General features: G+C 38.1%; 1 protein-coding gene across 2 annotated transcripts in view; it reads right to left on the bottom strand.

Moving 5' to 3' along the window:
* ITPR2 (inositol 1,4,5-trisphosphate receptor type 2) overlaps positions 1-14,885 on the bottom strand; it is a 497,678-nt gene that overhangs the window by 160,799 nt on the left and 321,994 nt on the right. For both annotated transcript variants that reach the window (XM_032347608.1, XM_032347610.1), the window contains exons 38-39: positions 3,490-3,598; positions 2,772-2,959 (exon numbers count right to left, since the gene is read on the bottom strand). In XM_032347608.1, the coding sequence (XP_032203499.1) occupies positions 2,772-2,959; positions 3,490-3,598 (297 nt within the window). The remainder of the gene's footprint in view (positions 1-2,771; positions 2,960-3,489; positions 3,599-14,885) is intronic.

Raw genomic sequence — 14,885 nt, 5'->3', positions numbered from 1 at the left:
ACATCTGCAGGATATAGCAGGGGCATGCGGCAACTAGTGGACAATTCTGCCGAGTGGGACATGGGATCGGAAAAGCCTTCCAAGGGAACTTCATGAGTTGGGTCCTCCTAGAGGAGAAAGCAACGTGAGAAAAAGCATGATACATATGAGGAACTAGGAAGAGCTCAGTGTAGCTGGTGCACAGGAGAGAGGACGGAGGAGGGAGGAGGTGGAATAAGGAAGGAAAATATGAAGAGTGAAGAGACGAAATCATGAAAGATCTTATGGACTGTGTTAGGGAGTTTGGGCCTTTATAGGGCAACTGACTGACTTTAAGCAGGAGAAAAACATGTGTTTTTGGAGAGGTATCTTTTGGAGGCAGAGTGGAGAATGATTTGGAGAAGTGAAAAACCAGGATCAGCGATACCTCCAGAAGACCTAGATAAAATAAGAAAAGATAAGAAAGCTAGGAATGAGGGTTGGCTATGAAGAGGCTGAAAGCAGACTATGGATATAAGAGTTGTGAACAGGGCAGAATCACCACAGAATGGCCTTCAATGAGATGCTCAGGAAGGTAGTGAGGGTGAGTTAGATGAGGTCAAGGTGGGCTTTCAGCTTCCAGCCAGATATCTGGGTGGTTGGACCACCAATCACTGAGGGAGGCAAAGTAAAAGCAGGAGTGGGTGAATGGAGAACAACAGTGGATTCAGTTTGGGACACACTGAGGTGAAGGTACTAATGGGACATCCCATGAAACGTTCTGGAAGAAGCTGGATGTAGAGTCTAGAAGTGCATCAAGTGAGTGGAGAAAATCATCAGCATTGAATGAAAGTTAAAGATGCAGAAATGAATGAGGTCAGGCTGAAGGAACAAGCCAAATAAACAGAGATCCCAAAGAAATGTGAGAGATGTCAGGATTCAAGAGTTAAATAGATCAAGAGGAGCTTTCACAGAAGGCTAAGAAGAAATGGCAGAAGGTAAAATGAGAAGAGAATGGTGTCCCAAGAACTAAGTTGAAAATCAGAGAGCGAGACAAACCAAGAGAGACTCTGAACTCCGGGAAATAAACAGGGTTTCACAGGGGAGGGGGTGAGGGATGGGGTAGCCAGGTGATGGGTATTAAGGAGGGCACGTGTTATGATGAGCACTGGGTGTTACACACGACTGATGAATCATTGAACACTACATCAGAAACTAATGGTATACTATATTTTGTCTAACTGAATATAACAATTATTTTAAAAATGGGGGAAAAAAAGATTTCAAAGACAAAAAAATAAGTAACCAGTGATAACTGCCACAGAAACACCATGTGATAAAAAGACTGAAAGGTATTTGGGCTCTAAAGGGAGGCAGGGACCTTGTCAGGAGTTTGAAAGTGGAACAGGCAGTTTCTGGCAGAATCTGGTTTATTCCACAGTGATATGAGGACATAAATAAACATAAACGTGTAGGTAGGGTCCAAGATGATCTCATCTGATGACCCTCTCTGTGGTCCAGTAACAGGAATCTAGAAAGCACTTTAACTACATCTCTCTATAAAGAGATCAAAAACAAAAAAATCCTTCACTACTATCTGAATAATCTACCTCTCATATTATGTAGTTGCCTAGACAATTTCTTTAGAACGTCTCCACTGGATATCTGGTTGTAGACAAGAGCCGTTCCAAGAAAACCCACACAAATCCCTCCACCACCCACTTCCCCAACTTCCCTCAGAGCAATCTGTGTTGTAGCTTCAATATCACGAGAATTTTCATGATGTTTTGCAACTCTGCAGGATCAGTGTCTGGGACTTGTTTTCTGGTCACTGTGACATCTGCTGTGCCTGACACCTTTCCTCGTAAAGGCCCCACTCCTGGATCTAGCGAAATTCCTGTTGTCCATTGCCTTTACTGGATTAATAAAGGAACTCTCTTAGTTTTCAGATAGATACGGCTGCTATTTGCCCTGAATAGGAAAAGTGGATTCTGAAATTTCCAGCGAGTTGCAAGCTGAGTTTCCTTCTCCAACCAAGACAAACGCAGAAAGGGCAGGTGAGCAAGAGGTGGGACTAGAAGCCAGGTGGGTGTTCTGTGGAAATTCTCCCCAACTCTGCTCTCAGGCCCCCCTTCTCAGGGTGTTCTGCCTTTGGGAGTGGCAGAGCCCAGGGGCACTTGGTAGGCGTTCACAGGTGCCTTCTGGAAATGGTGATGATGCCTGCATGTGGAATAGATGAATGGCTGCTTTTAACTGCAAAGAAATGTTCCTTCTCTCTCCAGATCACTGAAAATTCACTCACTCCGAGGTATCTGGTTGATAAGCACTGGGAGATTTGGGGCATCAAGTAAAGCTGTTGTTCTCAACTTCTGCAAAAAGTAAGTGGGAGGGGCTGTGCTGGGAGGGGTGTTCGATAGTACTGAAATCCATTACAAAACCAAAGATGGTGTGAGGCATTTATGTATTTATTTATTTTTACATTTAATTCTTAGATTAGTCAAAATGTTGTTTTTATCAGTTGAAAGTAGACCTAAAATTTCCCTAAACAAATCAGAATTTCTGGTATAATGTCAGAAAGGAAGCTTCTAAGGAATGTTCTGCTTCACTGAATAATTTGTGAAGGTCTGGAGTTTCTACAGTAAATCAAATACATTTATAAGGAAAACGTGACACAAGGTTGTTGGGTTGTTGGTTTTTTTTTTGGATAGTCATGAGAAGCCAAAAGCAAAACAATATCACGTTCCTTGGTTCCTAGGACAAGTAAATAAGAGATACAAATAACCAACATAATGCTCATCATGATAAAAAGATACCTGAGTCTGTGTATTTCCTCCTTCGAGCAAGGCAATGCCAAGTAAAATGCCTTCCGAAAAAATCCTGTCATTTTTGGTGTTCACTATAACATCAATGACAAGTTCAGATGCACCTTCTTTATCCAGCAGACACTGAATATCTGACATTGATATCCCCATCTTATCTGAATCTTGTCCAGAAAAGCTCCCTGTGATTAGGAAAATGGAAAAAAAAAAAAAAAAACCTTAATTTTCAGACATTATTCACACATAAGGTTTTGAAATTCTTAGACCTTAAGAATATTATTTATCCTTGGAATTTTTTCTCTTCAGCATTAAATATAATAGAATCTAGGGATTTTTTTAAAAAATGTCAAAAGTTTGCAAAAACATAGCTTTCTATTCAATGTATGACACCTGTAATTAACTCCATGTGTTTTTTCTTAATAATATATACTTCAGAAAAGAAAACTAGCCTTATTTTTGTCCTTAATTTACATACTTATGTAAGTAAAACTTGGGTAAAACTTACATAGTTTACTGTTTTCCAGAGTCTAAAAGCAAAATTAGATATTCAAACCAATTGTATTTTGAATGCAAATTTTTGTACAATGGCTTTTAAGAGTATTTTTTGAGTGAATTTTTTGTTTTGTTCTATTTTCAGTAAAATGCTAGCATAACCCCAGTGTGAACACATATGACCAGAATCTCAGAATGATGAGAAAATAACTGGTCTTACCTGCCCCTTGTGCAGATTTGCAGTAGGTCCCAGAGAGGTGTCCATTCGGACCAACTCCATAGTCTCCTTTAAAGTAGCGATTCAGGAGTATTTTTCTTAATGTGTTACCCTAATACAAAGGATAAGAAAAGGTGTTTCTTATTGTTCTTTTTTTCTAATGGAAAGGGGAAGTATCAGTACATCAAAATGCCACTTAAAATGCATTTTACCAATGATGGCGAGACGTGGAAAAATTAATTTTATACAGCATGATATTTTCTGAGACAGAAATTTGCAAATGTTTCCCAAGAAAATAATAGTGATTTTGCTTCTCCCAGAAATGTCAACAAAATGTACTGGGAAAATCACAATAGGTTGTACTAGGAAAATTTACGTACTATAAATTCAAGATTGCCTCAGAAGCTGAGGATCTTAGTGTTGTTAAGGGTATTTGTGATGCCCAGGGAAATAAAGATCAAAACTACAGTGAGAGACCACCTCATACCAGTCAGGATGGCTAAAATTAACAAGTCAAGATTTGTTAATTATTAAGCAGTGTAAGAGGGTTTTCTTTTCTCTGCATCCTTGCCAACATTTGTTGTTTCTTGACTTGTTAAGAGATAGGAAAATGGTGGGTATACAGCAGATGCTCCAAAAATTACGCTTGATAGGACAGTGAATTGTATTTAAATTCCAAAAGCTTCATTCAGAAGATGATGGGTAAAAGACAGTGTATTCCTTTCTAAAACATGTAATTCAAATACTCCTAAGTCTTCAATCTTATCCTGGTTAAAAGACATTTTAAAAATACTATACTTTGCAATATTGTTGCTTGACATACATAAGAAATACAGATAACTCCAAATCTTCCATTTTATTGGTTCTTGTTATTTTAATAGATGAGAGTGATTTTAAGGTATTATTTAAAGACTGCTTTTAATAACAAAATTAACATAGCAACTACTGAGGCGTAGTCCCATCTTGCGGGTAAGGACCCCAGAGCCCAAGAGCTCAGGTAACTAGACGTGGCTCATTCAGCTAGCAGGTGGTAGAGCAAGACCCTAACTCAGGGCTCCACTGCGTCCCGCCCTGCGCTCCACACCCCTGCCCAGGCACAACTGCTGCTGGCGTGGCGCCATGACACTTGGCCCTCACTGCTCTTTCTCTCTCTCATGCTGTGGTCATACTTCCCTTTCAAGGCCTGAAATTTTATCCTCAGTTCTCTTGTTGTGCTGCTCTCCTCATCTTCCCTCTCCCCATCAGCAATTTTATCTGATCCCTGCTTGCACACGCCCTTCTGTGGACTGGCTGCCAAATGTCTTTGCTCCAGCTCAACCCAGCTCTCCTATGCGTCCCATCCTGTTTCCACTTAGATTGCCTTATCTTCATCTGGAGGTTCTACTGGCACCTCAAACTCAATTTTTCACAACAGAATGGTCTCCTCTACTTTTTTCCATTGTTCTCTTTGTCTTGAAGTGTAATTAACAGACTGTGTTATATTAGTTTCAGGGGTACAACATAGGTGATTCAAGGATTTTATACATTACTCAGTGCTCATCAAGAGTAGTGTCCTCCTCATCCCCTTCAGCTGTTTCACCCGCCTCCCCAGCCACCTTCCCTCCGGCAACAACAAGTTTGCTCTCTGTATTTAAGAGTCTGTTTCTTTGTTTGTCTCTGTTTTCCTTTGTTTGTTCATTTGTTTTGTTTCTTAAATTCCAGATATGTGTCTTTCTCTGACTGACTTATTTCATTTAGCAATACACTCTCTAGATCCATCCATGTTGTTCAAATGGCATGATCTCATTCTATTTTGTGACTTAGTAATATTTCATTGTATATATAAATACCACATCTTCTTTATCCATTCATCTACCCATGGATACTTGGCACTTCTATATCTTGGCTATTGTAAATAATACTGTAATAAACATAGGGGTGCATGTAACTTTGTTTTCATTGGGTAAACATCCACTAGTACAATTACTGGATCATATGATACTTTTCCTTTTATCTTTTCAGGAACCTCCATACTGCTTTCCACAAGGACTACACCCATTTGCATTCCTACCAACAGTGCGCAAGAATTCCTTTTTCTCCACATACTTGCCAACACTTATTGTTTCTTGTGCTTATGATTTTAGCCATTCAGACAAGTGTAAAGTGATATCTCATTGTGGTTTGAATTTGCATTTCTCTGATGAGTAGTGCAATCTACAGATTTAATGCAATTCCTATCAAAATACCAACATTTTTTTTTCACAGAACTAAAACAAATAATCCTAAAATTTGCTTAGAACCACAAAAGACCCCAAATAGCAAAAGCAATCTTGAGAAAGGAGAACAGAGCTGGAAGTATCATACTCTCTGATTTCAAGGTATACTACAAAGCTGTAGTAATCAAAACAGTATGGTACTGGCCCCAAAACAGACACATAGGTCAACAGAAGAGGATTGAGACTCCAGAAATGAAACCACACTTATACAGTCAATTCATCTATGACAAAGGAGGCAAGAATATGCAATGAACAAAGGACAGGTTCTTCAACAAATGGTGTTGAGAAAACTGAACAGCTACATGCAAAAGAATGAAATCGGACCACTCTCTTATACTATACACAAAAATAAACTCAAAACACATTAAAGATCTAAATGTGAGACCTGAAACGATAACACTCCTAGAAAAAAAATAGGCAGTAATTCCTTTGATATTAACCATAGAAACATTTTTCTAGATACATCTCCTCAGGCAAGAGAAAAAAAAAGTGAAATCACCTATCGGAAATATTGCGGAAGAAAAGGCTCTTGTACAGCAAAGGAAACCATCAACAAAACAAAAAGGCAAACCACTGATTGGGAGAGGATATTTGCAAATGATATATCCAACTAAGGGTTAATATCCAAACTTAAGAAAGAACTTACACAACTTAACATCAAAACAAACGAACAAACAAACCAATTAAAAAATGGGCAGAGGACCTAAATAGACAGTTTTCCAAAGAAGACATACAGATGGCCAACAGACACATGAAAAGATGCTCAACATCACTGAGAGCGCTCATCTACTACCCCCTCATCTTGACAATCATTTCTGAAATCCTACTTACTCTATCTTTTCAACTGTAGCTTCAGATAGTGTCTTCACACAGATTTTTTTTTAAAAAGATTTTATTTATTTATTTGAGAGAGAGACAGTGAGAGAGACCATGAGAGAAGAGAAGGTCAGAGGGAGAAGCAGACTCCCCATGGAGCTGGGAGCCCCATGTGGGACTTGCTAAAGGCAGTTGCTTAACCAACTGAGCCACCCAGATGCCTCTTCACACAAATTTTAACCAAACAGAACAATGTGATGATCTCTCAACCACAGTTTTCTATCTTTCTGCTTTGCTCACATATCCTATTCTCTGCCTGAAAATCTTTCCTTCTGTTTTACTTATGGACACGTCCTATCCCCCCATCTTTATTCTACATATATTCATGAGGTATTCACTGTGTCTTAGGCACTATTCTAAGTGAATAAGATATAACTTGCCCCTCAAAGTGTTAACGATAAAGTCACTTCCATAATAGGCACATATATATGGCCCTAGGGAAGCACATAAAAGAAAACAGTTGACTTTGAAGAGGCTTTACATGCGTATCTCTCCTCCTAACCATATGATCATCAGAGCAAAGCTGTCCTATACACAACAAATATGCCCTAAATGTCACAGTGCCAAGAATTGAAATAGACACTTAGAGTGTCTGGGGCTCTTATCCTTATAGTGACTTCAATTAACTGATGATTAAGTTTTTAGAACACAGACAGTTAGTATTACTCCCTACTTCCTGTATTCTTCTTTCAAGACATTTTCATATAGTGCTATAGTGAGTGAAAGTAATGACCAGTCTTGGAAGAAATAGAAAATCTAGAGAATACATAAGAAAAAAAAAAGTATCTCTCTTTTTCTTTTTTCTTTTAAGAGTAAGCTTTTTGAGTTGAATTATTTTCATCAAGGCAAAAATGATCCTTCCAAAAGGGGAGGGTAAACAAAATAAAATATTTCTTTGAAGTCAAATGGGCTTTTGCTTTGGATCTTATTATAGCTCTAAGAGATGCTCTAAGAGAACTTTTAGTACCACAAACTACAGAGTTGAAGTTGTAAGTTGGGGGGAGAAATTTGAGAATATTTTCACTTAAGTAGTAAATTTCTATAATGGGTAGCTCAGTTTGTTCTACTAATCATGCTTCTTATCTCTACAGACCAATGTATTGCTTCTCATTCGAACCCTGTAAGACACAATTTGCCCAGCTACAATAAAGCTGAAAAACATGAAAAATCCAGGTCTGTTTTTCTTAAAATTGCACAAGTCTATGTCACCATCTAGAAGAGAACCTACTGTGAGCAGAACCCTGGGTCCTTGCCAACTAGCTCCCTTTTCATACTATATAAGGGAGTCTTTTAACCAGATTTCTCTAAGGACCCAACCAAGAGATAAAAACAATAGTGTGTCTTTTTTAAAAAGGAGAAGGATAAATAGAGAGCTGCATTTTATCTTAAAGGGGCATTTTTAAATGCCCTAAAAGGGGCATTTATATTGCTGGAAAAATAAAGCTGTTCAAAACCAACCATAGAGTAGAAGAGTGTCACATCAAATTAAAATAAGCATCAAATTTGCTATTATTTCTAAATTTTCTTTGGACAGATAAAATAAAATCACAGGTGTTTATCAGATTTATAAACATCAAAATCAAACGAGAAATTTGATTTTTTAAAAATTATTTTTCTTACCCAATTCCAGCTTTGCCAGAAGCATATATTTTCTAACTCTGTAATATGCAGAATGCCATAGAAAGAAGGAAGGATTTCTTCTATCCCTGTTTTTAACTCTGGAGCCACCCTGCCTAGGTTCCAACCCCCTTTATGCCCTATAGTAACTGGGGGATCTCAAGCAAGTTACTCCACCACCCTGGGACTCAGTTCCACAACTGTCAAACAAAGTAGTCATTACACCCATCCTTCTCGGATTTCTGTGATCATTAAATAGGTAAAAATATGTAAAGCACTTAGAACAGTTCCCAGCACATAGTAGGTGCTACATTAAGTTGTGCAGAGTTGATGCTGTTGCTGCTAGTATTAATATTATCCAGGTGACACAACAGCGGACAGTTTACAAAGTGCTTTTGTACACACTTTCTCACTTCTAAATTTTTATTTATTTATTTATTTATTTATTTATTTATTTATTTATTTGACAGACAGAGATCACAAGGAGGCAGAGAGGCAGGCAGAGAGAGAGGGGGAAGCAGGCTCCCCACTGAGCAGAGAGCCCAATGCGGGGCTCAATCCCAGGACCCTGAAATCATGACCTGAGCTGAAGGCAGAGGCTTAACCCACTGAGCCACCCAGGGGCCCCTCATTTTATACCAAACATAAGTGAACATTTATTCCCACAAAAGTGGAAGTATTTCTATATACATACACTAAGAAAATGGCAAAAAAATTATAAATGATAAACTACCTGAAAATCCTAATTTGTCCACTATTAATCAATCCTTGGAATTATATCCTTGTGAGCTAATAATGTGTACACTTCAGTACATAAAATGGACCTTACAACTCCAACTAAAGTGGATGAATTCTACTGTGCTTCAAACTCCATAATTTCCAACAAAGGCAAACTTCGGCACTAAAAATGAACAAAGAATAGGTACAGATGCAACAAGATTCTACTGACCATCTTAGTTATGCTCACTTAATACTGGAAAACTTCAGCTATTGCTCCATGGCAAGTTTAGCAGAAATAATTGCTTTTGTCAAATACTGAGTTCTGACTTGAGGGATTGAGGCAAGTGCTGTGTTCCAGTTTGTCTCGGGACAGCCTCAGTGGCCGGTACTATCTGTAATGGGTTATAGGGGCGATAATTCAGAAGCAAGTCATTTCCACTAATTCCTTTAACTCCAGTAAATTAATGGTGGAATCACTGGAAGAAATTCTTGTGCCAGGCTTGTAAATAATTGTCATGGAGCTAACATTGTCAAGGCAGAAATGTGGGAAAGAACTAAAAGTACATTAAGCCAGTTTGAAAAGAATTCTACAATACTGAGAAGTTTGACTTCTATGCTCACTCTTTAATTCCAAAATGAATTCCGGACTGGGCTTCCCATGGAAGGTGTCCTTGCTGGATTAGGCCAACTAGCAAGAAATGTCCTTTCCAGTCTTTTCAATATCAGAGTCAATTCCAGGCCACAAGACACAGCTTTTAGCCAATGTCTTCATGTGAACACATCCCAGATGTGCTAAATGTAATGGAGCCAAGATAACTAACAACCACCTTCTGAAGTTACAACAAAACATCTCCATAAAAAGACATCTTCTGTGGCCAGGGCAGTCATGCTGACAGTTTGTGAGTATCTGGGAGGACCATTTTTTTCCTGGCCACTTCCTGTTGCACCAACTCCAATGTATCAAAAATCAAGCTTAGAAATTATTGCTTTCCATGGACAGAAAGAATAACAAAAATTTATTAGTCTTAGAAAGGACTAAAGATTCTCTGATTTTTGAGAAAGCACAACCCTGTTTGCCTTAATAGGAATTAATAGCATTAAGAGTGAAAAGTTCAAGGATGTGATATTTGAGGTACTAATTCCACATTTCATCCCTTTCCCTTGGAAAAATGACACAATAAAGTAATATTTTTTTCCACTGTATAATGATAATATTTTTTCCACTGTATAATATATAATAAAGACACCATCAAATTATGACAACCACAACGAGAATCCTAAAAAAACCTGAGTCCTCAAATGGAAATTCAAAAGGTAATGAAAACTGCAACCTGGAGATGCTTAATTTAGGGTTTCTCCTCAAAAACTAACACTCAGATACTAATCAGCGTGGATAAGATCTGTATGGCGGCTATGGTGTGTACCTGTTGTCCCCACATAGTCTCATAAACTTGGTTTAGCCTAATTGGTGTTTCCCTAACCTTTTTGGTTAATGATAGCATGTCTGCTTAGATATCTTTTCCTCATTTGAATCCCCAGGGATAAATTACATTTTTAATTTCAAATAAATTATTGCAACAGCTGTATCCTAAATGGGATTATATTAGGCCCATCATTATAATAGACAACATCTTCAAGGGACTCCTTTGGGAAAATGTGGCCAATGTCCTATAATCTAGTGATCTAATGGTTCGAATTCCTTAGTCACTAACTCCAAAGAGTGAAAGCCAGTTCCTTCTCCTGATACTTTTTCCCAGCTTTCATAGGATGAAAAACACAAACTTTAATAGGAGTAGTTATTATATACATTCACAAGATGCTCTTCATCAATATAACAACACAATTATTATAATCCTGAAAAACATATGGATGTCTCAACAATTCTAGTAAAGGGGCTTATAAAAAAAAAAAAGACCATGGAAAATGTTAAAATAAATGATTCCTACACCACTGTGACAATCTACTTCTATCTTCCTTCTTTCCTTCCCTTTTTTCATGTTCATTGTAAAGACATACTACATTTCTACCACATGTCAGGAACTGGGAATGGGAGAGCAAAAAACAATTCTGCAGCATATGCTAAAAGAATTTCCAAATATGTAGAGTTGAGACACATGGCAGTGTTTCTCAATATAAATAATCCTCACCAGATCATTTGATTCCACTTGTGAAATTTAAACATTTAAACAGTACATGATACTTAAAAATTTGATGATGATGCTGGAGATAAAAATGACTGCAGCTATCACTCCAGGTTTACCAAATGTCCTAGCCTCTAGACAAACAGGGTTGCTGTGTTAGGGGATGACTCTGTACCCCATAACTAGTGAGGAGTAAAAGAAACAATTTCTTCTCTTTGGGGTATAATAAAAGACTCTCAGTATGTGATTTAGAAGAAGTATCCTGACTGATATCAAACTCAACAGACTCAAATATCTCAATGGTTTCAATACAGGGTCTGCTGAAATTGAGGGGTTGAGACTGTATGCAATCCTTCCCCCCTAGTACTGAAGAATGGATTTTTTTCTGCTTCTGATTGCTTAGTTTTCTAACTAAGCAGTCTTTATCTGATCTGCAGAACATGAAGAGTTGAAAAAAGAGTAAATAAGAAAGAAAGAAACAGACCAACTTGGGATAGCATTTCCCTATTGAAACACCACTACTAGAGTCGCACATCGTAAATCACTACCTCATCAAATCATGCTCAAATGGCAGTGTACACAACCACCAAGGTTAAACCCATAATCCCCTGGTACATAGTGTAGAAACCTACTGAGTGCTATTTGTTACTGAAAAGATTAGGAATCAATACGCTGCAATGCAAACATGTGCTCTCACACCAAAGGTGGGGGGAGGATGGAATTTCAAGGGGTCATTTCAAAGCTTCTGCAAAGAGTGTGTCCCTGAGGGATGGTATGGTGATGCATGTAGTTCAGTAATAGACTCAGCCTACCAGAGGCTCCAGAGAAAATGAGAGGATAAAGCAGAAGTGGGAGAAGACGGGAATAAAGGAAAGAACCAACTTCGATCTGAATAACAATATGAAGGGCAATGGGAGAGGTTGCCTCCTGGATGATGGGAAAAGTCCTATCTACCTTGTAGTCTCCAGTCCTCACATGCTGCGATCACCATTACATCTCCACAACCATTTAGTAAAGGTCGATATACAGGTCCCACTTCACAAGATGATGTAACAAGAGGTAAGAAACAATACATGAAGAGAGGTAATATCTGCACTCATCAGCCTTGTGTACACCTTCCTCTTTCTCTGCAGTCTCACGTTCTAAGTGCAGTCTGTCAGCTCAACCTGTGAACTACTGATCAGAACCAAGAGAGTGCTGGTCCACAGGTCAGTGAGAGGAACACGTGACCTTGAAGTTTTCAAGGGAACTACACTATAGAGAACCTCCGCATAGCCACAAACACAGTGAGAGAGAGGATGGGCAGCAGACCTCATCCCTCTTCCCACATACTAGAAAGAAATTGTCTTTAAAACGGTGGGAGAAAACTAACACTTGCATTACTTATAATCAATGCAAATATTCTGACCAAAGAAATATAAAGCCAAATTTTAATAAATTCAGAACATATTTAGAAGATCCTTAGATCAGGGAGAAATATTTATGGAGTTGATGAAATCATGAGGAGCTCTGCCTAGCACAATTTCAAAGCAAGTTCTTAAGAATTAAAATGAGATAATATCTATGCACAGTTTAACACATAATTAATGTAATTTATGAAACTCCAGGCATGGAAAGCCTGTGTACTTAGTATAAAAGATAATGTCTCGGAGACCAATGTAACTGGTTTGGATCTAGGTGCTGCCATGGCTTTGTGATCTCAAGAATTTTATTTAACTGCCTTGAGAATCAATTTCCCCATCTGTGAACAATCAAATCCTTACCACAGGGCTACTTTAAAGATTATAGATTATATCCAAAAAGCTTTAGTCTATAATAAGTACTAAATAAACAGTTACTGTAATTTTTTTTAAACATTTATAGGAAAATAACACTTGTCCAACTCACAGCAGGTACGGGACCTTGCAATGCTCAGGGTCATGAAGACAGAGCTTAACCCACTCACATCAATATCCAGCTCTGAACTTCTAAAATTTTTTAAGAGAAGGAAAATGAAAACAGCATTAATTCTGTAGAAGATTGCTTTGAAGCCACTTTGATCAGCAGGCTGTTTTCATAAAAACAATACCGATACATGCATATGTTTCAACCATCCCTACGTTTGCACAGCACACGGAATTCATCAGAAGCCAATTTAGGGCAACTTGTCTTAAGGCAGTGTCAGTAGGAAAACCAATGGCCCATGTTCCTAATATTTTTAACATAAGAAATATAAGAAGATATTAAATACAATTACAAAATTATCATGCAATGATTGTTCATCAGGAGAGCGTTAACTAATCTCCTTATATTCACGTGGTGCCCCTCTGATTCATTTTTCACTCAGTATTCACAGGGATATGAAACAACAGAGAACTAGAATTCAGAATATCTGAATATAGAAAGAATGCTTACAAATCAATGAAAAAAAAACATCCTGGTAGAAAAGTGGACAAAAGGATTGAGCTGGCATTTTATATAGGAAACACATCCAACCAATAAATATGAAAAATTCTTCACCTTTTTTAGCAATTAGGGAAATACAAGGTAAGACTATAACAGGATACCATTTTATACCCACCAGATTGGCAAAAATTAAGAAGTCTTAAAAAACCTAGTGCCGGAATGGATGCGGGTCAGTTGTGGGAATGAAAATCAGTACAACCACTCTGGAAAACACATGTTCCCACCCCATAATCCCATTTCCAGGGAGACGTGTGCCCCCAAGAGACACATATTACCACCATACTTCAGACATTCATATTAGCATCAATAGCAAAAACAACAGCAACACAAAAACAAAACAAACAAAAAAACTTGAAATGAATCCAAATACCCACTGACAGGAAAATGGATCAATAAATTGTGGTGTATTCCCACAGCAGAATATTATACGATGCAGACACGAATGAACTAGAGCCTCACAGCAACACACGGCTTTGATGAATCTTAGAAGCATAATGTTGAGAGAGAGGAAAAAAGCAAGTCCTAGAAGACACCAAACTTTAATATCTAGTGTGATATTAAAAATACGAGCTACCATTTGTCTCTGGAAAGGAGGCCAGAGCACATGGGTAATTTTTCATTCTTCACTTGGCTGCAGGGTTCATAGGTCATAATAATATAATGCTTTACAGTAAAAAATGATGTTGTACATATTATTTCATATGAATTCAACATTCTATTAAAAGGAAATACTCATGAAATATTAAACATCAAAATGGTGGTGGCTTCCTACATTTGATATTCTGTTGCTTTTCACCCCTCTGAATATTGACCACAATCCATTGCATGGCTTAGGTGAGGATCCAGAATCTAGCACCCATGTATCTTGAACCATTATCATCATTGCTCTCTCAGCCAATCCAGGTCTTCCTCCTGCCACCCAAGCCTTTTAGTGGTTCACCATGTTCCCTTCTGCCTCAGGACATTAGTGGATGATGTTCCCGTAATACCAGTACTTCCGGCTTTGCTTAGTACTTCCAGCTTCCTGCTCAACTTTTAGGTCTCAGCTCCACCATGTCAGAGTTATCCTCTTCAACTTCGCCAAGTCGGTTCCCATTCAACCCTCTCATAACACCATATGCCTCACCATGTGGTTCAGTTTTATATTTATTTATATCAATCTTTGAATGATCTCAATATCCTTCTACCAGACTGTAAGCACTACAAGGACAGGGAGTGCTTTTTTTTTTTCTTTTTCCCTTTTTGGTTGGTCATTGACTCCAACATCTACACAAACCTTGACTCATCAACTACTCAATAAATATTTTTGAGTGAATGAATGAGTCCATGATTCTGCAACAGAGAT

The sequence above is a fragment of the Mustela erminea genome, chromosome 6, assembly GCF_009829155.1.
Source record: "Mustela erminea isolate mMusErm1 chromosome 6, mMusErm1.Pri, whole genome shotgun sequence".
Classification (NCBI taxonomy): Eukaryota; Metazoa; Chordata; class Mammalia; order Carnivora; family Mustelidae; genus Mustela; species Mustela erminea.
The sequence above is the reverse complement of the archived record's forward strand: the minus strand, read 5'-3'. Positions and strand labels throughout refer to the sequence as shown.